Source organism: Typopeltis vanoorti, chromosome 21 (assembly GCF_054136105.1).
Source record: "Typopeltis vanoorti isolate ZY-2024b chromosome 21, IOZ_Tvanoo_1.0, whole genome shotgun sequence".
Lineage (NCBI taxonomy): Eukaryota > Metazoa > Arthropoda > Arachnida > Uropygi > Thelyphonidae > Typopeltis > Typopeltis vanoorti.
In genome coordinates this window covers 18,103,374-18,131,108 of record NC_143569.1, presented here as the reverse complement: position 1 = coordinate 18,131,108, position 27,735 = coordinate 18,103,374, and the positions used below count along the sequence as shown (strand labels likewise).

At 36.0% G+C, this 27,735-nt stretch overlaps 1 protein-coding gene across 3 annotated transcripts in view; it reads left to right on the top strand.

Moving 5' to 3' along the window:
• oys (lysophospholipid acyltransferase 6) overlaps positions 1–27,735 on the top strand; it is a 325,432-nt gene that overhangs the window by 77,321 nt on the left and 220,376 nt on the right. For all 3 annotated transcript variants that reach the window (XM_090411054.1, XM_090411053.1, XM_090411055.1), the window contains exon 4: positions 9,991–10,068. In XM_090411054.1, coding sequence (XP_090267180.1) covers positions 9,991–10,068 — 78 coding nt within the window. The remainder of the gene's footprint in view (positions 1–9,990; positions 10,069–27,735) is intronic.

Sequence of the window (27,735 nt, the reverse complement as noted above, 5' to 3'; positions counted from 1 at the left end):
CCATTAGTCTGCCAAGCACTGAGTTTCCTTGAAAATTGAGGTTTACCAATATCCTGACATAAATTATGTAGATAAACAAGTTTGTAGCATTTTTAACTGAAAGAAAAAATAACACAAGCACAAACACAAAATTTGTGTTTAAAATTTGCATTTACTATTTTAAAGAAAAAAGATCTTGTGTCACATTTTATTTAATCAGCTCATTTCTTTTTAAATATAAAATCATGCTCTGAAATGAGTTTAAAATCAATAATTGAGCTTAGTAGCTGACAAATTTAGTGGTATTGTAATTTGATAAAAGTTTTGAAACTAGTACACAAAGAAATATGAGTGAAATATCTTTGCATGGATTGGATTTGCATTTGGTCAATGAAAACATGTTTGATGTGAAGGAGAGTATACATTGTTGAGAGAAGGAGAGAAACTGGTTAACCATTTGCAAAAATGACTGAGATTCATAACAATTCTATGAAGTTTTTTGATCAAATGTCGTAGAGATATTGAACAGCAACTTTAATTTTTTCGAATGTTTCTGTGGCATTTGCCTGGAGTTGAATTTTATAAACAAGGAAATCTCCTTCTCCTCATGAATTTGATAATGTTTGGCTATGAGTTGAGTTGTTTCCAGGTTTCTAATGCAGAAGTTGACGGATTTATTTAAATAACTTTCATAGCTTACATATGTTACAAAAATTATACAGAATTTTATTCAAAACCTGCTATGCTCAATAGTGGACTGAATTGGCTCTCCTACTTATTACCTTTCAAAACATCTCTCTTGTCATCTTTAGAATCTCACTAGCCATGCTAGCTCTTATAATCAAAAACTTTAAAGAGAAAATAAAAGAACTGTATCTCTCTAATAGTAAGATTATGGTTTCTTTTGATGTAGCCTCCCTGTTCACTAACATATCAATATAAGAGATTCTTCGGTTTTTACAATCTGATTTTCCAGAAGACATTGTTAACCTAGTTAAATTCATCCTCAATGCAGGCTATTTTGCATGGCATAATAAGTTGTTCAAATAAATAGAAGGAACAGCAATGGGAAATCCTATTTCACCAGCCTTAGCTGATTATTTTATGGAGCATCTTGAAAAAGAACTCTTTGACACTGTATTTCCTCAATCTCATATGTGGTTATGTGTTGTTGATGATATATTTGATCTCACTCTGAGTCAGAGTTACTTCAATGCCTAAAGAAAATAAATTCCTTGTACTCATGTATCAAGTTCACTATTGAGCATGAATCCAATAACCATCTTTTTTGGATACCTTAATAATTCATAATTCCATGGGTCATGTTGAATTTTCAGTTTATTGGAAGCTAACTTTTACTGGCAGATGCATTCACTTGTCCTCCCACCATCATCACAGAAGGTAGGTATTATCAAGAGTGTTTGTACATAGAGCCCATACGCTCTGCTCTTCTAATTCACTTTGTTAGATGAACCAAATAACATTAAATGCAATCTGATATCTAATGGATACAACAGAACTACCATTCAAAAAATCATTGATATTATCATCCTTTTACCACACTACAATCCAATGTGAAAAGAATTTCACCCTACTATAAAGGAACCTCTGATCAAATAGCATAGATTCTTCGTAAATTCAATCTATACATTTCCCTTCAAACCAGCTCGGAAACGGTCTTCCTTCCTACCATGAACAAAGGGTACATTACCACCTCTTTCCATACCAATGTCTATCAAATACCCTGCTCATGTCATCTTTGCTATTTTGGAAACACCTGCCATTCTGCCTTGATTAGAATTGAAGAATATCAAAACACAAAACTTTATCATTTCAGCCAGTTCTAATTTTGATTGTCTTTTCCTTGAAAAATGCAAAACACTGCAAAATCATCTGACCAGCAACCAATCAGACTGCATACCAATAGTCAAGTTTTGGGAAGTGATCACTATTAATTGTTCATGAGTTTTTAATTATTTTTTTATCTACACAACTTTCTACAGTTGTTCCTTTGAACACTAATAGTATAATATCATATACTTCAGCTGTGACCGTGACATGAGCTAATACACGTGATTTATGACTCATTATTGTGATTCATGTTTTTGAATGTAGTTAAATGGTCTGTCTCTATGATGATGATAATGTCCACTAAGGTTGTCGGTTTTTAAAAACTAGGTTCAAAAACAGTTTTTTTTTTGGATAAATTTGTAAAATTCAAAAACCAGATTTAAAACAGTTTTTTTTTTTTTAAATTAAAAAAAAAAACGGTTTTAAATACTAAAATTAATATGTAAACATCAATTAATTAGTTAATTAAAACCATTAACATTTTGACTTGAAATTCCTTACAAGTGAGGAATCGTAAGATGACAAAGAGTGTGAAAATGACTATGGCGAGGATTTTTTAATTTCTCTTGATTTAGATAATGACTGTGGATTCCCTATGTTGTCTGACAATTACAAATAATCAATTTCTCGAATTAGAAAAATTTGCAAATATTTTAGAAAATCTCTCATAAGAGATAGCATCCTTCAGAATTATGTAAAACAAGAAAAAGAAAGGAATTAAATCTGATTCTTGACTGCCAAATGAGATGGAATAGTTTAGAGACCATGATTAAAAGATTTATAACATTAAAAGAATGTGTTGTTTTTGCTTTGAATGATATTGGTGTTTCTCATATGCAGAATGAAGCTCAATATCCTAAAGTCATGGAGTTTCTTCAAGTGTTGGGACTGGTACATCCAGCAACTGAAGGCATATTTGAATTTCTATTAAATGAACTAAAAAATTAAAGACTGAAATTAGTTCCAAATTATTAAATGCTTCAGAAGTATGAATTCAAGAAAGAAGACAAGTTGGATTGGTAACCTTTTGTTATATTTGCAAAATCCACAAAACATTTCAACAAAGAAATCTAGTGTATTTCATATTAGCCTTCATATGAAATATGAAGGCTAGGTACCACTAGCTTCAAAACTCGATATTATTAAGTTATCTGGAAAAATATTGTCTAGAGTATATCCAAATTCTTGTATGGAAACAGATTCCAATGACGAATATATCGGAGATGGAGAAACCATTAATCAGGGCAATGCTCTAAAAGAAGCCATGAGAAAATCAGTTCATAGGTTTCTTGAAGAACCTGAAGAAATAATATCAAATCAGAAGACAGTATTTGAGGCAACCAATAAAAGAACAAAGAATTTAGATTTATTATTTGATGCCTGAAAATGATAAAGCCAAGCTCAGTAGCCAGTGAGAGAGAGTATTTTCTGTTTCAGGCAATTTTGTATCTAGAATAAGAACAAGATTAAGTAATCGTTCAGTGGACATTTTATGTTTTTTGAAATCATATTTCCTGAAGAAAAATACTAAATGAAATAAAAATTTATATTTTGTACGGATTTTAGTTATTTTAGATTTTTTTTATTTATTTGGTTTTGTATGGAATATATTTTATTTTGTTATATTTTTGTAGTTCCATAAATATTAAATAAACTGAAAGATTTTAAAATAAGTATAAACATTTTTTACTGTTTTAATTATTTATTATTATTATTATTACTTTTTTTTTTATAAAAATTCGAAAACCGGTTTTTTGGAAATACTGGAATTCGAAAACCTGTTTTTTTTCAAAAGTCGGTTTTTGTATAAACCCTAATGTCCATATAATGGTGGATGTAATATATTGAAATTTTTTAATAAAAATTTCAGTTTGATATAATTTTTGTTACATGTGTAAGCTATGAAAGTTATTTAAATATGTCTAATGCACGTATTCCATTAAAACTATTTATTGTTCACAGATATTTCTTCATTAGTTCAGAAGAGATCAAAGTGAGAATAATAAGAGACAATTTAATTGTCTGATTTTATTTATTTATTTTTTTTTTTCAGGAATGGTTTGAATATGGTTTAGTTTCCAAACTTCAGGATAAATACCAGCAGAATAAGAGATCTCTGAAACTGAGACTTTATAACCCCTGAAGGAAATAACCTCAGAACTAGGAGATTTTTTTTCTGTACCATCTGGATCATCAAAGATCTCTTTGATCTACTTTTTCAAAATGAAGCACTGAATGCAAAGTCTAATGGATAGGAGGAAGAAGAGTAATATGATAGAGATGTATAAGTAGGTAAAGGTTTTTCATAAAATGGTGGGAGATAGGAGAACAGAAGGTCATCCTTGGAAACTGTACTGAGCAAGGAAGCAGGTTTTTTGCAAGAAACACACATAGCATCATTCATTGTCGTGTGAGGTCTTTGGATGGTTATTGGCATAGTGGTGTTTGATAGGTTACATGAACATATAAGAGAGTTGGGAATGATTAGAACGCATTGCCTGAGAGTGTGGCATCTGTAGAGAAAATTTGAATGCATTTACGGCACAGTATGATGAGCTGTTTGAGTGACATAGGGACTTCCCGTGATTAGTCTTTGACTCCATGGGGGTCTTGGGATAATAATATTTAGTATGGTAGAAAGAGCGACAAAAACAATATATATACTCATCGATTTATTAAACATCTTCTGCAGCTTGTCCCACTTAAGTGGGGGTCACTGTTTTTGGTGAGTATCCTCCACATCCTCCTGTCTTGGGCTGTAACCACATTCAAGTTCTTCATCTTCAAGTCCTCTTCCACCAGCTCCCTCCATCTCTTCTTTGGCCACCTGCACTTCCTCTTCCCCTTGCCAATCCATCTGCATGACCTTTCTTCCCACATATTCGTCCTCCCTCCTCACCACATGACCGAACCAACTCAACCTTGCCTCCTGTATCTTCTTTCCTAAGTTTGTAACTTTCACCATTTCCCCTCACATAGTCATTTCTCAGATGATCCTTTCTGGTCACACCGCACATCCACCTAAGCATTCTCATCTCTGCTAGCTCTATTCTGCTGATGTTATTTTTCCTCAGGGCCGCAGTTTCCATAGCATACGTCATGGCTGGTCTGACTACTGTCCTGTAGATTTTGCCTTTTAGATTGATCGGCACCCTCTTATCGCATAGCCCTCCAGCCATCTCTCTCTCTCTCTCTCTCTCCAGTTTCTCCATCCTGCTTGTATCCTCCTGCATCCCACTTCCTTCTCAACCTCGCCATCCTCTTCCACTGTTGAACCTAAGTATCTAAAGTCCCTAACCTTCCTGATGACATTTCCTTCCAGCTCTAGATCTGTCTCCTGGCTGCTGTCCACTTTGCAACACATATACTCTGTCTTACTTCTGCTCAGTCTCATACCTCTCTCTTCCAGTACATTCCTCCATCTTTCCAGTTTAGCTGCCACTTCTTCTCTTGACTCTGCACACAGCAAGATGTCATCTGCATACAACATTGTCCAAGGCACGTCTTCTCTCACCTCATCCATCATCACCTCCATCACAATATTAAACAGGAATGGACTTAATGCTGACCCTTGATGCAAGCCAGCTGTCACTTGAAAACTTTCTGTCTGTCCCAGGCAAGTCTGAACTCTTGTCTTCACATTTCTGTACATCTCCTGCACCAACCTGACATATTTCACAGGTAGCTTCTTCTCCCTCAGACACCTCCAGACTCCTTGCCTTGGCACCTCGATTGCACAGCTCAGAATTGCTTTTGAATTATATCTCCACCAATCTTGTACACTCTCTAATCCATCCGAAATCCTCTCTCTAACACCTTCCTAAAATGGTTGCTCATACTCTCTTCTTTTAAGCAAAACCGCTTAATTGTCTTCATCCCATGACTTCCAAAGGTTCTTATCTTCAATCTTATTTTAAAGTCTGTGCACAGCAGCTGGTGTTGCTGTGCCACTTGATCTGTTGGGATTACCCCTTACAATTTGTCATTTCCTTAAGATTTTTCTTCTAGTCAAAATGTAGTCAAATTGTGAACTGTTGTTACCATTTCTAAATGTTATCAAATGTTCTTCCCTCTTGTAGAGAAACAAGTTCACAATTGCCAGATCAAACGCTACTGCAAAGTCCACAATCCTCTAACCCTCCTGGTTCATCATTCCCACTCCATGGCTGCCATGCACCCTTTCACAGTCCCTATTCTGTCTTCCTATGTGTCCATTCAAGTTTTCTCCGACAATCACCATCTTGTTTTCTTCCATTTCCCTCATTTCTTAATCTAGCACGTTCCAGAACTCATCTTTCTCCTCTGTCGTACAGCCAACTTGCAGGTATATACACATAAGACGACCACTTTCTCTATTCCTGGCCCCAGTTTCATTTGCATGATCCTGTCGTTCCTCCTACCCACTTCCTGTACTTTGCCCTTCATTCTGCTACACACCACAATTCCTACACCATTTCCTCCCTCTTTATTCGTTCCAGAGTAGAACAATTTATACCCGTCTCCCAGTTCCTTCACTTTTTCTCCCTTCCACCTTGTCTCCTGCACACACAAAATGTCCAACTTCCTCTTCCATATCATGTCTGCTACCTCTCTTCCCCTTCCAATCATACTTCCAACATTCAATGTTCCCATAGATGTATTAAACTAAAACTACATATTTCACTGTCTGCTAATAGCTTCATCAGGAAGATAAACATAATAGTGAATATATAAAAAATTCAACACTTTGAAGCATATAATAACATTAATAATAATGGTAATAACATTAATAATAATGGTGATTAGTCATAAGCATGATTGTTTCACATTTGAGATGTCAAATGTGAAATGTTCGTTGTCAGTCTTTGGATGGTTATTGGTATAGTGGCATTCTGATAGGTTACATAAACATATAAGAGACTTCCAGGTATCATAAAGTACAAGTAGTTAACTATTATACTCATAGTTTGGTTTCATATTTGCTAGAAAGAGATTTTAGATTATCATTATGGCAGTTGGAGGAAAAGTAAAAGGCAGGAGATCAGTTTTATCTCTAACTGTTATCTCTAACTTAGTTTTATCTCTGCGTAATGTGTTGCTGTAGAACCATTTCATCTATTGCAACATTATCATTCCATTTAGTAGTCTCTTGTAATGCCAGGCAAGTAAGATTGAGAGCTCCATAAAAGAATAAATTTAGTGCCATGTTTGATCTGAATTGTTTAGAGATCCGCTAGCTCAAATACATTTAGAAGGATTATTGCCAAGAAAGAAGTCAAGCCTTCTTGGAGTAATAAGTATTATCCATTCTGCTATGCATTTAAGCAGTTTGTGAAACATCATTAGTGGGAGAAAAATTTTCAAGTAAGATTGTGCCACTAGGAAAGCCATAAATTTCAAAATGACTTCTAGCATTCAAGGAGCAATACAGGCAAATTAATTTGATGGAAGGATGTAAAGAGATTTTAAGGATGTCAGGTCATACATATGCACAGTTATCATTTTTAAGATAGTTAAAGCCAAGATTGATAAAGAGTGAGTAATAACTGAAAAGTGAAATAAACATTGGATTAGAAAAATGAAAAGTTCATTTAGCTAGCTGTGCAGTTTTTAAAACTGTTATTTAGAATAAAATATTAGTTGAAGTTATTAATATATTCAGGAAAGATGATTTTGTCACTAGGGTACTGCATGTACATGATGTAGAGCATCATGGTCTAATTACATTAAGGTTGTAATAAAAACTTGAACAAGAGATAGAGCTTTATATTATACAAAATCTAAGGCTCACGTATGTCACACAGATAAGCTTACTCATATTGGTTATTAGCCTGCCTCTCAATCGTATGCACTTTCTGTCATATATATGGATAAGAAACTCCAAATTCTTCACAAGTTTCAGAATTAATTAAATTAAATTTTTATTTATTTTAATTTATAAATTAAATTAAAATAAATATTATTAAATAAATTATATACCAATCAAATATATACATAAGTAAAATCCGTCTTATGTTAACTGCTTTAAGACGTGGTTTTATATTGTTAATTTCTGTGTTTTATTAACATCAGGTTTACTTAATTCCACATATATCTTCTGCTTGTTCATTCCACACCTTCTGCACTAAAACTTGTCATGTCAAATTCATGAAAATGAAATACTTCTTACAACTATATCCTTTACATCATTTACCACTCAACTGTTTTCATCTGCTAACATCATCCTTCCATAATCATTCTTTCTTCGAATTCTTCTTCTTTTCAAGTATTAGGCATTTGCCTAATACTTGAAAAGTATTAGGCAAATACTTTTTGTTGTTCTTTGTTTTGTTGTGTTTTGTTGTTTTTTTGTTCCAGCTTCATTGATCTTTCCATACTGAGCAGGTAAGCTTTTTAAACCTGCTGTCGGAAGCCCAGAAAGGTAAGCCTTTGGCTTGCCCATTCTGGGCATGTCTGAAATCCATTATGGTCTCTTTTTTTTTTTTTTTTTTTTCTCTTTTATATATTAAAAAAAGCAAACACAAATAGCAGTCAGTAGCTTTTAATGAGTGAGCCAAGTGCTCAATAACATTCCTTAATCTAATAGTTTCACTGCAAATCTGACAAAGGGATAAAGGTCCAATCAATCCATCTTGCCAGAACAATTAACTGTTTAAAAAGCTTACCTGCTCAGTATACATCTAAAAGGATGTGTGATTTGCATTAAAAGATACTAAATGCAGTTAAGTCATTAGCTTCTATATACAAGTAGCCTAGTCTTGAAGATATATCACATGCAAACTTTGTTTGCTTATGTTTGGATAAAAGAATAAACAGGAATATAATTTTTTGGTGAGTTTAATTTATTTTATATCCAAATAAAAAACTCTACAAAAAAAGACTATCAATTTACCATTATCTCTGAAGTGGTGGTGATGATTTTTGAACAGTTCATAAGCGACTGTATACAGAAATGGGTCAACAGAGAATCTATATTTTGAAATGAACAGCATAGGTTTTCTAAGGAAGGTCATGTTTGAGTAACTTGCTCACATTTTATAATGATATTGAGTTACACAAGGGGAGGGAGGGAAATGGATATACCATATTGCACTGTTCTAAAGCTTTTGACAGAATACAACATGAATGGCTATTACATAAGTTGGAGAATATATGATTGGATTATGAACTATTACCTTTGGCTGACTGACAGATATAAAAATAAAATGGTGTGCAGGAGATGTGTCTGCACAATTTAAGGGGACCAATGGTATGATCCAGTGATCAGTTCTTGATCCATTGCTATTCAGTATTGACATTAATATCAAGAAAAAGGATTTGCCAAGAGATATACAGCTATTTGTTGTATTACATTAATAGACTGAGTAATTGGGATTGCAACTGACATGCTGTACTTACAGAATGATTTGTGAGCATGTAAAAATGGCTATCAGTCAATGTTAGTAAATGTAAAGTTATGTGCTTTGGAGTAATGAAATATCCAGTTGCATATTATATTGGCGAGATTATGCTAGACCAAACTAGGGATCATGGAGGAAATTGAAGTTCAGGGGCCCTGTAGTGAGGATTGCAAATGCATCTCAGAGGATAATTGCAGTAAATGCAATGCTGAAATGAACATTGTCCTGTAAGGATAAGTATGCTTCTCTTTACATGGCTTTGATACATCATCTCGACTGTTGTGTGCAGATTTGGTCTCCTTGTTTCTGAGGTGGTGCAGATACAGTGCAGAATGTGTAAGGAGTGTGCTAAATATGATATCAGAACTGTGGCATATAAATTATAAGGAAAGATTGAGAATTTGTGATCTGAAGGCACTAGCAAACGAGAGATGTTAGAGGAATTAACTTCTGAAAGGGTAATATAGGATACCAGTAGAAAGAATTTTTCATTTCATGCAAGGTAAGGAGAGATCAGAAGGCATCCATGGATGTTGAAAATGAATGCAGTCAAAAACAGGTTGAGAGCTAGATTTTTCTTTCATCGAAGTGTATGTGAAATTGTAATGACTTGCGTTTTGAGGTGGGGAGTGCAGATAGTGAATGAGTTTGAGTAAGATGATCCCCCTCAATAAGTCCCTGTCTCTCACTCCCAGGGTACTTCCTGTAACAATAATAATAATTTTATTTACTGAATGAACATTGGATGTGATTGATAAATTGATAATTTTTCTCTTTCCAGTCAAATATCTCATCTTATTGTACAGGCCACATTGAGTTATATAATTGTCAATACTGTTAGCCCACACATTATGCACAGGTAAGGAAAATTATTTGATTTTTTTTTTTTTCTCTCATTTTTAGGAGACAAGAAATACTAATTTTGTTTGTGAGAATCTATATAACAAAATTCTTAATTCTACATTCCTAGATATTGTGGTCAGGCAATGACCAGCAGACATCTCAGGTGTAACACCTGCTGTGGTATAATAACAATTATCCCACTATATGTGTGATGCATATATTTCCTAATATTGTTTCTATTTCTTAATTTTTACATTTATGGAATGCAGTTATACCAGTAATTGTAGATTTTGAAGTGACAGATACCTATGTCTGTATCAATAAGGATCATGTAAATAATGAAAAGTTTGTTGTGTGCATCGTATTTATGTATTGAATATTATTAATAGATTAAAAGAACATTATGATAAGATAATGGTTTATAGTCTGTCTAAATCTCCTATATGATTTATTTTGATTCATTAGTGTTTTCTTGTATTAGTTAGTGTATTAATAGTATGTTATGATTTTTACTTGATTTATTGTATTTATTTCAACAAATCATCTACAAATATATGGGTATACTGATGCAATAAATACAATAAATCAAATAAAACTCATAATAATATACTATTAATGCGCTAACTAATATAAGAAAACAACATAAATCAAAACAAATCATATAGGAGATCCACTCACAATAATATTGTCATCAAAAGCAAAGTAGCATAGATATTAGAGATAAGAACCTATGCTACATTCAGCAGAAGCATTACAGCACTGATATTAATGATAGATAATTTGATATTTCCAGATTAAAACAGATTATCAACTAATTGATCATGGAGCTCAAAAAAGTTAAATGTTTAAAAAACTCGGGGGAAGAAAAATAAGCATAACAATAAAAGGTAGGGAAAGTATAGAAGTTGAGAAGGTATCAACAAATAATAATAAGATAAGTCAATTACTAGGTAAGAAAAAAAAAACAAATAATAGGTATCTGGATGCCAGTCATTATTTGATCTTCCCTGGAGCAAAATTTATGGATATGATGAATGCAATGAAGAAACAATAACAATCATATAGGAACACATGATTTAAGCAGTGATAAATACATGATGAGAGAATATATGAAAGGATTGCTGTTAGAAGCGAGAAAGAAGAATTGGAAATTGTTAGTCTGTTACTGAGATATAATGGTACTCAGTTAAGAAGGACAGAAATTATTATTATTATTACGAGAGACCTCCAGGGAGTCAGAGACTCATCGAGGGAGGCCACATACTACACAAACCAGCTATCATACTTATTCTTGAATTCATTCACACTGCTTGCACTCACAACATCCAATGGCAGTCCATTCCAATCATGCACCACCCTCTGAGAAAAAAATCTAGTCCTTATACTCTTCTTGGCAGCCTTCATTCTCAGCTTCCATGGATGCCCTCTCGTCCTTTCCCCACCTTCCATAAATTGAAAAATCCCATCAATTGAAATCCTGTATGACTCTTTCAGCAGTTTGTAAGTCTCAATCATATCACCCCTCTTTCTCCTGTTTGCTAGTGTCTGCAGTCTACAAATTCTCTATCTGTCTTCATAATCAGTATTCCACAATCCTGATATCATTTTTAACACTTGCCTTTGTACTCTCTCCAATATATCAGAATCACAACGGAACCCAGGAGACCAGACCTGCGCACAATAGTCCAAGTGAGGTCTTATCAAGGCCTTGTAAAGAGGCAAAATAACATCCTTATCTTTACATGTGAACGTTCATTTCAGCATTGCAATTATCTTTTGAGTTGTATTTGCAATCTTTGCCGCATGACCCCTAAACTTCAACTTCCTATCTATTAACACTCCAAGATCCCTAGCCTCATCAGTTTCTTCTAGCATAATCCCACCAATATAATACAACATTGGATATGTAGTCATGCTGAAGTGAATGACTTTACATTTACTCACATTGAACTGACACCTATTTTCCCATGCCCACAATTCCAGCCTATTCAAATCATTTTGCAAAGACTGCATGTCAGCAGCATTCCTGATTAACCTTCCTATCTTTGCATCATCAGCAAATAACTGTATGTCACTTGTCAAATCCTTTCCAATATCATTATTGTACAGATTGAATAACAGTGGACCAAGCACTGATCCTTGTGGTACACCACTTTTTATTTATTTTATTTATTAAAAAAAATTTTTTTTTTTTTTATTAATCCTTGTACTGGTTATGGGCAGTACTACCCTTACATCTCATCCGGATACGAGTGTTTTACCCTATGCCTGTTCTAGTTATCATTGTAGTCATTCTCTGGTGGCAACGCCATTCCACCAGTGTGCCCTGTAGGGCCCTCAAGGAAAGAACTTTTATATCCTTCTGCGTAAGCCCAAGCTGTTTTAAGTCCTTTTAACTATCTGTACTCCATACACTAATGTAAAGAAATGGTGCCGCTGGTAAACCTCAGAGTTGCCCCATGCTCCTCCCATATCTTACTAACTAGATTTTGATTATTTTTATAATAATTTACTTTATTATTATGGCTATAGGCTTGTGGGCACCCTGTTCCCACCACCTGGGTATCAACTACCCAAACATCACCATCTCTTTTAATCACTAAGTCTGGCTTATGCAAACCTGCGGAGGTCCTATAATGTGGTTCCACCGCAGTCTCCCAACCTTTGTTCTTAAAGCGGTTGTTCAGAATGGAGACCAAGGCATCATGCCTCCTCATGCGGACCCCATTGGTGCGGAAGCAACACTGGGCTATATGAGACAATGTCTCACTGTAGTGGCAGCCAGCCCTACAGTTAGAGTCGTCACTACCCCATCGAGCTGTGCAGGCTTAAGTAGGCAGGGCATTGATCCTGTATACTTGAACTCAGGGAGGAGTCTGGTGCCATCCCTTACCCATTCATGCTGGGGAGGCACCAGATATGACTCTTTTAAAGGAGCACCATCTACAGAACAGTGCAACAGAGATGCCCCTCTCTTGTGTTCTGCAGGTGCTGACTCAATTAAGGTACCCTGATAATGGGACCAGCCTTTAGCCAGCCTAAAGTCTTCTTGTATCAACGGGCTATAGAAAGTCTCTCTGCAGATAGAGGAAGAAGATAGTTCTAAATTCGCAATTCTGGACAGCTGCAGGCATGGGATCAGCCATCTAAGTGATGGAACCCCTGAGTCCACTATCCTTCACCCTCACGTGGAAATATGGAGTAGGGGTGTCAAGCGGCAGTCGGAGTCATGATTCACGGCTGAACAGATAGTGCTGTCCATTCGGGACAGTACCGAGATATATGTTCTACCAAGCACCAACTTGTGGTAAAAGTGAGGTAGGAGATAGTGAGAAAGGAGAAACCGTCCTTGCTGGGGGTTGAGATGGTTAATAGGATAGAAGGGACAGAAGACCTTCCCTTTGGGGTGAACATGATACAGAGGTATCTCCACTCTTCCAGGATGGTTAAAGCATGCAACGGCCTCCCGTGCAGGGGAAACTCTATAGTCTCGACCTTAAGCGTCTTGTCACGACCAGAGGGGACAAGCGCTAAAGAGCAGGACTTCTCTACATTAATAGAAAGGCCTCGAATAGAGAAGAAGAAGTCAACTGCCGGTCAAGGAGTTCCTGCAAGCCTATCTTAGTAGAGGATACGAGAATAAGATCGTCTGCAAAGGCCATAGCATTAAAGGAAGACGTGCCTAGAGATTAGCCTATATGACTAGGAAGAGAATGAAGAAACTCATCTATGATGCAGTTAAAGAAAAGGGGAGAGAGGATCACCCTGGTGAACACCCCGCACTGCGGGAATAGAAGTTGCATGGGACCCTTTAGTGATAGTGATGGAGCTATCAAAGTATAGCTCCATAACATAGGAAAGAAAGGGTTCTGGACATCCAGCAATAGACAGCGCTTGAAGGAGAGCAGGAAGGGAGACACCATCAAAGGCCTTTTGGAGGTCCAGCGATGGCATATATAGAGGCTTAAGGTGGCGTCGGGAATCAGAGAGAAGAGAAGGAAGAAGATATATATTCTCGGCACAGCCTTCCGAAGGAACAAAAGCTCTCTGTCTATAATCATGTGCTGAAGTCGTTTAACTAATATTTTATGATAGTCTAAGTAACACAGGGGAAATGGTAATAGGTCTAAAGTCTGATGCACAGCTTGAAGTTTCTTTCTTTGGAATGAAGATAGTTCTTGAAGCACGTAAGTATGGTGGTATTACTTACTTTACTGGAAAGGATGTCCACTAAGTCTCGAAGAATCTTCAACGGTACCTTCCGAAGCCTAGACGCAGGAAAGCCATCAGGTCCGGAGGCAGAGAAGTTGGATGGAAGAGCTGCTTTAATCTCCTGGATGGAGACAGGCTGGTATATTTGAAGGGCAGGAATGGACCTCAATATCGTAGGTTGGTCGTCATAATCAGGGAAGTGTGGAGTTGGAGCAGAAAAGACTGTACTCCAGAATTTGACAAAATCATCGTGTAAGTCTGCTAGAGGTGGAGGGGAAGCACCGTCAAGGATGGTTTTGGCACATTGCCCTCTATTCTTTTTATAGAGGGCCTGCATAGCTGCATCCTCTGTTTCCTATTTGACAAAGTCATTGCAGAATTAGATGTAGGCTCATGTTGACGAGGCATGGAGTGTTCAGAGAATTCAGCGTGGAGGTAGTCATTCAACTGATCTGTGATATCCATTCTCAGAAGGTGAGTCTGGATGAGATATTTAAGAATTTGATAGTTATATTCTGAAAGAGGAGGATCATCTAGAGATGATGTCAGTCTGAGAATCAAAGCCTCTTTAAACCTCGCAGACTCAGATCTCCCATATACCACTTTTTGATATCTGTTAGTCATCCATCCTTTTATTCATGCTAATATTGTATAACCCAAACCCATTTTCTCCAATTTATGCAGCAGTCTGTCATGTTTTATTCTGTCAAAAGCCTTAGTTGTCATTATAGCAATATGGTAGCAAATTATTCATTGTGCAGGCTGTGTAGAACAAATGGGTATAAATTTTTGGATGTGTGGTGAGTTTGATGGTAGAAAAGACTTATATAAGAGGAATGGTATAATGCACTTGAATGGATTTAGCATCAGGAGCCCAGGGAATTTATTTATTGGAGTGAGATCTAATGCATAAAGTCGGGGAAAGTAGGTCATAATAGGAAGAATGGTGAGAATGTGTGTGTGAAAGTTCAGCTAAGATATGTGATAATAATATGAATGTCACTGAGCATGGTTATGAATTTTATGAAGAGGTGGAGCTGTACGCTTTGTTGGTGGGAATGAAAGTTACCCAACTCAGCCAAGTGTAAGTTTATGAAAAAGCTAGGAGATAACTTGTCTGTACACAAATGCCAGTAGCATAGGAGTATCATGAACAACGGGGATTAAGTTTGTTCTTTTGGTGAATTTGTTGTGTTCTAAGATTGCTTCAGTATGGAGATCTACTTCTGGCTTGGATTTTTTGTAGTGGATGTGTTGCGAGAATTGTTATATGTATGCACTGAAAAATGTAAAAGATTTGTGGACTGCTTGGGTAAACGAGAAGAAGGAAAGCATTAATGTATGTGAAAAATGTCTTGATTGATTAGAGCGATTAGAAATGGGAGCAAGTATCGTGACTGTTGTAGAAGAGCTTAGGCAAGAGTTAGTGAAAATGAAAAGCAAAATGAAACATCTGGAAGAGAATATTAAACATCTAAAGAAGAGATCGGCTGATGAGAATGAAAAGGAGGAAGTTTATATTATGAAGAAAGAGTCAAAGGATAGTCATATCATCATTGTATGGGGACTCAATCATTAGAGGTGTAATGACTAATAAAGTGCACAAAACATGCTTTTATGGTGGAACAACGAAGCAAATAACTGATGTATTGCAGAAAAAGAAAGGCTGGGCATCAAAATTAGTGGCAATCATGGGCACAAATGACTTAGTTGGAGGAAAAAAAGAATGTCGATAGAGACTTGAGGAAGTTGTTGCAACAGGTAAAGAAGAATAGTTTTGTTGGAAAAGTCATAGGTGTGTTACCCAGATCATGACAACAGTGAATTGAGAAGGAGAGCAGAGATAATGAATAGTAAGATGGCTGAGTTGTGTGTGAGGTAAAGGGGATTCAATTTGTAAATCTGTGGAGTAAATTTGAAGGAAAGTTGGAGTGGTTTAAAGTTGCTGGATTGTATTTGAATGGGTTTGGCGTTGAGCATTTAGAAAGGCTATTGTTTTCTGAGAAGGCACAGAGTCAAGAAATTAATGTAGCAAATGATCAGAGTCTACTTGTGAAACAGGATAGCACAACTAAATGGATTATACAACAGGAGGAAGATGGATATGAGGTTGAAGATGTGGTTGCAGCAGCACAAGGTGATGGAATGCATAAAGGTGAGAATGAGACAGGTAGGAATGGAAATCAGGATCAGGGAAATGGAAGTGGTCAGACCGAAGAGAAGTGTGGTATAACAATTAGAATAGAGAATGTTGGTGCTGGTAGAATAGTCTCTAGGACACCAGGATTGTTATGTTTGCACACAAATGTAAGGAGTATTCGAAACAAGAGAGCTAAGTTTGTTGCATTGATTGGGTCAGTCTGCACTAAGATAATTGGTATAAGTGAAACTTGGTTGTCTGAGGAGGATGTGATGTCAGGAATAGAAAGGTATATGATATTCTGCAAGGATAGAAATGTGAAAAGAGGAGGGGAGAGTGCTGTTAATGATTGCAGAGAAATTGTAAGTGTGGAAGTTGATAGTGCAGGCACAGATTTTGAATCTGTGTGGTGTGAAGTTGAAATAAACAGGTTAGTATATCTGATAGGATGCTGTTATAGGCCAGGGAATGCAGAGAATACTAATTGTGAAATGTTTAGGCAATTTAGTTGGGTATGTAAAAAGAAGTTGATCCTGATGGGAGACTTTAATTACAGAAATAAAGAATGGAAGGAGGAGATAGTGTATGGGAACAAGGAGAGTGAATTTGTGGAATTTCTGAGAGATAAGTATCTTAAGTAGCATGTGATTGAAGCAATTAGAGGCTTTAATATTTTGGATTTGGTGATCACAAGATGCAGTTGTTGTTAACAAGGTGTTGGCACTGCTGCCAGTTGGTGAGAATGATCTTCAGGTATGTGTTTGGGAAATGATGAAACAAGAGGTTAGCAAAAATGGATATGTGCGGAAGTATAAAGCAGACGATTTTAGGAAGCTCTGTAGTCAGTTAACATCAGTACATTGCATAGATGAGCTGAGTGGAAAAGATGTTGGCAATGCATGGAAACTCACAAGGCAGTATCTGACACAAGCAATGTATAACTGCACACCAAGGGTTAAGTGAGTAAATAGAGCAGGAGTGAAATGAATGAACAGTGAAATCAAGCAAGCTGTGCTGGAAAAGAAAATGCTATGGAGGAGGTACAAGACAATTGGTGGTGATTGGATCCATGAAGAGCATAAAATGCAGGCTAGAAAGGTGATGAGCATGGTAAAGAAAGAAAAAGTGCAGTACGAGAGGAAATTAGCAGGTCAGATCAAGGTTAACCCAAGGGAATTTTTCCATTATATGGAATGCAAGAGAAAGAATAATATGGCAGGTTTGCACTGGTGGATAGTCATGGCAACAGAATAACAGTCGCAAAGGGTATAGTGGAATTATTGAACGAGCACTTTATCAGCATATATCATACTGGTGTAAATGATGAAGTGCAATATATAGAAGGGAGGCAAGTGTTAGTAGAATTGGAAGTGAAAGAATCGGGTATTAGTTGGGTTAGATATTAATAAGTGGAAATGGATGACATATCACCATGTATTTTTAAGGAATGTACACTACAGTTGACTATACCCTTGACCTGGTTATTTAATGAAAGTCTTGCAGTGGATAGGGTTCCTAATGAGCGAAAGAAGGCAAAATAGTACCACTCCACAAACATGATTCTAGGACAGAAGTCTCCAACTGTAGACGAGTCTGTATAACTGCGGTTATTGTCAAGATGTGGAAAGATTGATTAGGAATTGAATATAGGATTGGGTTGATGGACACAGCATTCTTTATGATGGTCATCGTGGATTTGTAAAGTGGTAGGTCCTGTTTTAGCAATTTACTTGCATTTTATGATATGGTAACAAGCGTGTGTTAGATAAGGGAGAATCATATGCAGTGATATTCTTGGACTTTGCAAAAGCGTTTGATGGATTCCCACATGATAAGTTGGTGTACAAGCTGCAAAGGATGGGAATAGATAATATATTGGTTAGATGGATTGGAGATTGGTTGTGTACCTAGGGTTCTGTCTTGAGCACCTGCTGTTTAACTTGTTTGTAAACGATATATCATGTGGACTGACTGGGGATCTCCAGGAAGAATTATGAGTAGCACTGCTGATGTTAATTTCCTTCAGGAAGGTTTGAATAGACTTTTTACTTGGATAGAGGAGTGGGGATGTAGTTATCCCCACTCTGTCCAAGTGATGGTTTTTTGGGAGTGATGGTTGATAGCAGACTGAAGTTTAGAGGACATATTGCTAGTATTGTGAATGCTACACATTGTAGTGCTACTGTGATTAGAAGTACTTTAACATGCAGGAATAAGGAAGTGGTTGTGCCATTGTATAAAGCTGGTCAGACCACACTTGGACTAGTGTGCTCATATCTAATCACCTGGTTTTCAGTGTGATGTGGAGACATTGGAGAGGGTCCAGAGGAAGGTGACTAAGACAATATCAGGACTTGGGACTGCTGGCTATGGAGAGAGAGAGGTAGAAAAAATGTGGATTGCAGAGTTTGGTGGATAGGAGGAAAAGAGGTGATATGATAGTGACATTTAAGTTAACAAGAAGTTTTTATCAGCTTAATCCAGATGAGATTATAAAAAGAGGGGAAAAACCAGAGATCATCCCTGGAAGTTATGTATGAGTGTGGTGAAGAGGTTTGTGAGGAGTAGATTTTTTATATGGAGAATTGTCAATGAATGGAATGCATTACCAGAATGTGTTGTTAATGCAAGGAGTGTTAAGGATTTTAAGAGTCAGTATGATAAATATGTTGTCAGTTGAATGAACTTCCCTTGAGGAGTCTGCCAACTCCATGGAGGGTGTAATAATAATAATAATATGAATGTTCCAATTAGGACAGGTTACAGGTTTGAACTACAAAGCTGAAATTATGACATACTCAGGGGAATTACTGAATGGGAAGAATATCAGCAGTGCATGGCAATCGTTGAAAAAATGCATATGTGATGCAGTATCTGAATGCGTTCCTAGAGTTGAAAAAACAAATAGGGAGAGAGGGAGTGAAATGGATATGTATCCTTATTAAGCAAGAGATCCACAAGATGATGATGTGGAAGAAATATTATGAGAATAATAGTGAGTGGAGTAATGAAATTTAAAAAAAGTGCAGATCGTAAAAGTTATGAGTATTGTACATAAAGCTAAGTTGGAGTATGAAAAGAAATTGGCTAAGCAGGCCAAAGGCAACCCAGTAGAATTTTATCATTATACTGCAAGTAAAAGGAAGAATGAATATAGAGCAATAACTTTGCCGAATGCAGGTGTTGTTGTTACCCTTGTGTCAGAAGCAGATGGAATTGTTCAAATAATTAGTGCTCACTTCACCCTAACAACTTGATGTGTGTAACATGGTGCATAATGTTGCCACTACATTGGATGAAGATATAGAGGTGCATGAGATGGAGGAGGTTCAAGAGCAGTTGGATAACCTGGATAAGAATTTAGCAATAGGAACAGATTGGATATCATTATGTATGCTAAAGGGGTGTTCACCCAAACTGGCTAGGCCTGTGCCACATCTTTATAATTTCAGTCTCAGCTCAAGAAAGATCCCACATCAATTGAAAGAATGTATGGTAGTCCAATCATGCAAGGATGGTGCAGAAACTGAACTTTCACCTATCGGTATTTCTGGAGTGGTTGTGAAGACTTCAGAGAAGTCTTAAAAGGTATACAGAAATAGGCTGACAGACAAGCTACACTTTGCTAGGAGCAGCATGATTATATTAAAGGAAGTTTATGTCTTATCAGCTTGCTCATATTTTATAATTTTGTTATGACTCAATTGGATATACTATGTTATGGGGGGAGAGGATACACTATGATATTATTGGACTTTGGTAAGGCATTTGATAGGATACCACATGTCATAAAGTAGTGTGAATCTGGTAGTGTACCTCAGGGATCCATCCTTGGATCATTGTTGTTTAATCTATACATTAATGATAATGGGAAGGACATAAAGAGATCTTCAGTTGTTTGCTGATGATCATTAGTGTAATTTTGGGATGCTGTATGCAATGCTTGCAGAATAACTTGAGTAGGCAAGAACTACAGGCAAATGAATGATAATAACTGTCAGTTCAGTGTTAGTAAGCGTAAAGCCATAAACTTTGGCATGATGAGATTTCTAATGGCATATTATATTGGTGATATTATGTTTGGAGAAACTGATGAGGCTAGGATCTTGAAGTAATGATGAATAAGAATTTAAGTTCACTGGTCATTACAATGCAAAAATTGCAAATACAGCTCGGAGGATAATTGCGATGCAGAAACAAACATTGCCATGTAAGGATAATAAGTAATTTTACCACTTTTCAAGGCTTTTATATGGCTGCATTGGACTATTGTGCACAGATCTGTGCTCCTTGAGTCCACTGGGATAAAGAAGCTGTGGAAAAGGTACAAAGAATAGTTGCAGATATGATATTTGGATTATGGAATGTAGATTATGAGGATTGATTGAGAGTATGTGAACTGTAGACACTAGTAAACAGGAGAAAGTGGGCAGATATGATAGAGATCTATGAACTTCTGAAAGGGTGTTATAGGATATCAGTGACAGAAATTTTTCATCATATGGAAGGTGGGAAGAGGACAAAGGGACATCTGTAGAAGTTAAGTTTGTGTGCAGTTAAGAAAGGGGGAGAGCTAGATTTTTATCTCCAAGAGCATGAGTGAGTGGAACAGTTTGATGAAGTAGCGAGTACATCTTATGTGTTTGAGTTTTAGAGAAAGTTGTATGACAGTTAGTGCAGGTGATGTATGATCTCTGTCAATGAGTCTTTGACAGTCTGGAAGCTTCTGTATTATTATATATATATTATATAATAGTATTAATACTACTACTAATAATAATAACAATAATACTAATACTGAAATTTTTACTGAAATACTTTAAGATTTTTCATTCAGTTTTAATGACACATATGTATATTTTGTTTGCATAATCACTTTTTAATCTGAGGCATGCAGGAAGTTGAGTATTGAATATAACATATTCAATATTGTGATGCTCTTCCTGCCTGCAGTATATCTATTGGTAAAAAAGGGATGATAATAAATGGTTATTATTATATAAAATACACGAAGATATATGCAGATACACGAAGAATATAAGATGCAGGCCAGGAGAGTGACCTGTATGGTGAGGAAGGCAAAACTGGAATATGAGAAGAGATTGGCATTAAGATCCAAAGAAAATCCTTGGGAATTTTTTAGCTGTTTGGCCAGTAGGAGAAGAAATGATTGTGGAAGAATAACATTGCATGATAAAAATGGGAATAGAGTGACTGATGCAGAGGACATAGTAGAGTTGTTCAATGAGCACTTTATTGGAGTATTTCATCCTGGAGAAGAAGGTTTCAATACTAGAGGGATAGGGCAGGTTAAGGGTTTAGAGATGCAAGAGGAGAGTGTGTTCCAAATACTGAGTACTCTGGATACCATTAAAGCTGTGGGACTGGATGGTATTTCACCACGGGTTTTGAGAGAATGTGCTAAAGAACTGACAGCTCCATTGACCTGGCCCTTCAATAAAAGTCTAGCTGCGGGAAAGGTACCTGAGGAATGGAAGGAAGGTAAGATAGTGCCGTTGCACAAGGGCGGTAGCAGACTGGAAGTGTCTAATTATAGGCCAGTTTGTGTGTAATCAGTAATTGTTAAGGTCTTGGAGAAATGAGTGAGGGACTATATACAGCGTTGGACAGATAAGGGTAATGTTATCTGTGAGAATCAACATAGATTTGTTAAGGGACGCTCTTGCTTTAGTAATATGATTGCCTTTTATAATAAAGTGATAAGAGCAGTTGATGAGGGAAAGGCATATACTGCCATTTTTTTGGATTTTGCAAAGGCGTTTGACAGGATGCCACATGATAAGCTGATATTTAAGTTGCAGCACATAGGTTTAAATGTCGGGTTAGTCAAATGGATTCATGATTGTCTGTCTGATAGGTATCAGGGAGTTGTGTATGGTGGGGCAATATCAAGGAAGCAGAAGGTTACAAGTGGGGTTCCACAGGACTCAGTACTGGGACTTGTATTGTTCAACCTTTATATCAATGACATTGTTAATGGATTGCAAGTGGATATTCAGTTGTTTGCAGTGATATGAAGCTGGGAAGGGTTATCAGTAATTATGCAGATGTGGCATCTCTGCAAGAGGATTTGAATAAACTAGACAGATGGACAAATGAACGGGGGTGTTGATTTAATGCAGCAAAACGTAAAGTTCTGAAGTTTGGGATCCATGGATGGGAGGATGCATACTTGATTGGAGGAGCTGGAGGAAGTAGGGGAGACGAGATCTGGTGGTGATGATTGATAGAAACCTGAAATTCAGGAAGCATATTGCAAAAGTGGGGAAGGTAACCCAGAGGATGCTGCAATATTGAGAAGGACGCTGACCTGCAGAGATAAAAGAGGTATCATTCCGTTGTATAAGACCCTGATCAGACCACACTTATATTATTGTTCTCAGATTTGGTCTCCAGGATTTGAAGGGGATAAATTAACTCTGGAAAGGGGTACAGAGGCAGATATAATTCGTCCACAGATTAGAAACCCTTCGACACTTCTGCGCATGTCCCAAAAAGGAGAATCCATTCCGATAATAGGGTAATCAATCTGTCTTCTGGGATGAGTTTGTTTATTATTACATGTCGGAAAATTTAGATTTTCTTTTATGAACATTGTAGTTTTTAAAGTGTAACTATTTTTCTTGTATAACAGTTGGAAAAATGTATGTAGAGTGTGAACAGAATTAAAAAAAGGTATAGCATAAAACAAAAATTTAACGAAATTTATTTTTGAGAAAGTTTTCTATAAAATAAAAATAATTATACAGAAAAACAGAAATTTTTTCAAATGAACTTAGATATTCTAAACTTACAGTTGAGAGAACTGAGACACTTTGATGTCCTAAATCGATTAATTATTTATGACTTGTTGTGACTCTTTTAACAAACCCATGCAAAAAAAAGGTTGGAAAAAAAAATACCATTATCAAATCCTTTTAATCTTCATATCACTCATCTGAATCGGTGTCCGAATCGTTATCACTTTCACTTAAACTGATCACCAAAGGTTCGCATAATTCTTCGATAATTCTGTCACTATCCCAGTACATATTTTCCAATGATTTTTAGATCTCTCCTTGAAATTTTGCCAAGAATAGTTGATTCATGCTGAAGGGGAGAAAGAAATGAAGGATGTACGAATTGGTCGCCAACATGCGAAATCACGTGCTTTCTTGTCTGTCGCTGTATTAGTACTAGCTTGATTTTTGTTGTCGCTTTTTTGCATTATTTTTTTATTATTAATTTGTATGATGGATCCAGTACAGTCAACAAGTTCTGTTGTTAAACATTTCAGTAGCTCTTGCAAAAGAATATTGAATAATGTACTGACATTCTGCAAAAAAAGAATCGTCTCAAGTCATAAAACATGCAAGTGCAATTGCGGGTATATCGGGGTCAACTGTTAAAAGAATTTGTACGGAATCAAAAGGTAAAGGTGAGCCAAAATTTCCTAAAAAAAAAAAAAAGCGCCAGAGTAAAGAAAACCATCGAATCTGTAGCTATGAATGATTTTGATGTAGACGTTATAAGAAGAACTATTCACAAATTTTACGTGGTCGAGAAAAGAGTGCCAACTGTTCCGAAATTGATTCCTGTGCTTACATAAAAAATTAATTTTCCTTGGAAAAGAGAAACTTTAAGGAAAATACTTCATGAAATCAGATTTTGTTTTAAAAAGTCCCAGAATAAAAGGAAACTTATCATGGAGCGAAGTGACATTGTTTTATCTAGAACGCCGTATTTGAGAGCAATAAGACGTTTCAGGGAGGAGAAAAGACCGATTTAGATGAAACTTGGATTGATAGTAATTTAACTTATGGAAAATGTTGGTAGTCTAAAGAAAAATGTGGAGTACTACAAACCGGAAATGCCTCGCAGCGCATAATAATTGTGTGTGTGGGTGGAGAAATAGGTTTTTTTACCAAATTCACACTTACTATACAAAGTCAATTACCATAGGCAAATTAATTCTACGATCTTCGAAAAGTGGGCAGAAGAAAAACTGATTCCAAACCTTCCTAAAAATGCTGTTGTTATAATTGATAACGCTTCATATCATTCTATTCGATTAAACAAAGTTCCACATTGGTCTAATAAGAAGCAAGTTCTTACAGATTGGCTCTCTGCAAGTAACATTTCTCATTCCTCAGATATGCAAAAAATTGAATTGCTTAATTTGGTCAAAAGAAACTCGCCCACAACTAAACTATTTAAATTCGACATGATGCCCAATGAGCATGGATTTCTAGCTTTGAGGCTACCACCTTATCATTGCGATATTAATGTTATTGAATATGTTTGGGCAGAAGTGAAAAGTTTCATTTGCCGTCGCAACGTAACTGGAGATATTGACATGTCAAAACTTTTTAAGCTTTCAGAACAGGCGATTGAAAGTATTACAGTTCAAAAATGGGGAAAATATTGCTCTCATGTCACCTCATTGGAAAATATGTATTGGGACAGAGACGGAATTATTGAAGAATTATACGAACCTTTGGTGATTAGTTTAAGTGAAAGTGATGGCGATTCAGATGACTATGAAGATTAAAAGGATTTGATAATGGTATTTTTTTCCAACCTTTTTTTGCATGGGTTTGTTAAAAGAGTCACAACAAGTCATAAATAATTAATCGGTTTAGGACATTAAAGTGTCTCAGTTCTCTCAACTGTAAGTTTAGAATATCTAAGTTCATTTGAAAAAATTTCTGTTTTTCTGTATAATTATTTTTATTTTATAGAAAACTTTCTTAAAAATAAACTTAGTTAAATTTTTGTTTTATGCTGTACCTTTTTTAATTTTGTTAATATTCTACGTACATTTTTCCAACTGTTATACAAGCAAAATAGTTAAACTTTAAAAACTACAATGTTCGTAAAAGAATAGCTAAATTTTCCGACGTGTAATAATAAACAAACACATCACAGAAGACAGATTGATTACCCTATTATCGGAATGGATTCTTCTTTTTCTGACATGCGCAGAAGTGTCGAGGGACCTCTAATTGGTGGGCAAACTGTATGAAGCATTATCAATTATAACAACAGCATTTTTAGGAAGGTTGAATCAGTTTTTCTTCTGTCCACTTTTCGAAGATCGTAGAATTCATTTGCTCATGGTAATCTCCAGTAGTTGAATTGGTAAAAAACCCATTTCTCCACCCACACATAAAATTATTATGCGCTGCGATACTTTCTGATTTGTAGCACTCCACATTCTTCTTTAGACTGCCAACATTTTCTATAAGTTAAATTACTATCAATCTAAGTTTCATCATAGACAATTGGTCTTTTCTCCTCCTTGAAACATTGTATTGCTCTCAAATACTGCGTTCTAGATAAAACAATATCACTTCTCCATGATAAGATACCTTTTATTCTGGGAATTTTTAGAACAAAATCCGATTTCATGAAGTATTTTCCTTAAAATTTCTCTTTTCCAAGGAAAATTAATTTTTTCTTTAAACACAGGAATCAATTTCGAAACAGTTGGCGCTCTTTTCTCGACCACGTAAAATTCGTGAATATTTCTTCTTATGTCTACATCAAAATTATTCAAAGCTACAGTTTCGATGGTTTTCTTTCTCTGGCGCTTCTTTTTAGGAGATTTAAATTTTGGCTTACCTTCACCTTTTGATTCCCTACGAATTCTTTTAACAGTTGACCCGACACGCCTGCAGTTGTACTTGCACGTTTTACGACTTGAGAAAGGTTAACAAGTAGACTGCCTTTTAATGATTCTTTTTCGCAGAATGTCAGCACATTATTCAATATTCTTTTGCAATAGCTGTTGAAACGCTTAACAACAGAACTTGTTGATTGTACTGGATCCATCATACAAATTAATAATAAAAAATAATTCAAAAAAGCAACAACAAAAATCAAGCTACTACTAGTACAGCGACAGACAAGAAAGCACGTGATTTCGCATGTTGGCTAGAAATTTGTACATCCTTCATTTCTTTCTCCACTTCAGCATGAATTGACTATTCTTGGCAAAACGCCAAGCAGAGATCTACAAATGGTGGGCATACTATAACAAAGATGGTTTCAGAACAGTACGATGTCAGTTATGAGGATCAACTGAGGGAATGTGGACTGCAGAGTTCGGTGGATAGAAAAAGGAGAGGTGATATGATCAAGACTTTTATACTGTTGAGAGGCAGTTACGGGGTAAACATTGGGTAGTTCTTTCACTTGGTGGAATGCCGGGAAGGAGCGATGACAAGGGGCCATCCCTGGGGAGTTACGAAAGGAAGATGTGAGCAAGAGGGTGAGGAGTGGTTTCTGTACATGGAGGGTGGTTGAGCCATGGAATGCATTGCTGGAGAGAGAGTGGTTAGAGCAAGAATGGTCAGTGAGTTCAAGCAGTGGTATGATAAACTTTGTGTTTCCTAAAAACGACCTCCCACGATGAGTCTTTTGACCCCATGGAAGTCTGGATAATAACAATAAATAATAAATCTACTAATGCCTTTTATTCCTCCAAAGGGAGTAGGTGATTCCCTTTAGTCCTTACTAATCTTTAAGACAGGACAGGTGGGCACCCTCTCTCTCTCTGCCCTTAGACAATCGCTGACAGCTGGCTGAAGGATATCAGATTTGAATAGGCATCTGCAAAGGAGAATACAACAGATATCTACTGTCATGTCATTCTTTCTTTGTTTCAAGAAATGAAGGGAGAATGAGTTTTTTTTTATTTTTTTTTTAAAATCAAACTTGCTTGATAGAAGATGATATTTGTAAGTCTAATAGTCAAGTAAGATCTTTAGCTTCTTTTATTGTGATTTAAAGGAATTTGAGAGGTAAGACAGACTGAATGAGTAGAAACAATAAAATAAAAAAATAATAAAATAAAGGAAGGTAAAGAGAGGACAGTCATTGTGGATTAAATGATGCAATGGGATTTACCACATAGGTGAATTAGCTGAATGCTGTGTTCATTATTTGTATAGTGTTTGAGGTTATCTCAGAAATGAATATATATCTCCCTCTTTTGACTATCACAGTTAATCTTTTCTTTACCAGGGCTTTTCATTTGAAGGTGAGTTAGTCCAAGTTAGCATTCCTAGATGCCCAGAATTTTCATCTCTCAATACCTGCATACTGGACAGAAGAAAACATTTAATTCGCAGCACTAATATACTTTGTAGACAGATTCAACTACATTATTAGAGTATTAATTAGGTTTTAAAGAAGCCATATTTAGCCTAGTTTTGTATTTTAATCCTGAAGACACAGACCAAAGAATTTATGAAACTGGTAGATTAAATAAATGCAAGAAAAATTTGTGGATATGTTGGGTATTCTTGAAACCTTTTGGATGTCAGG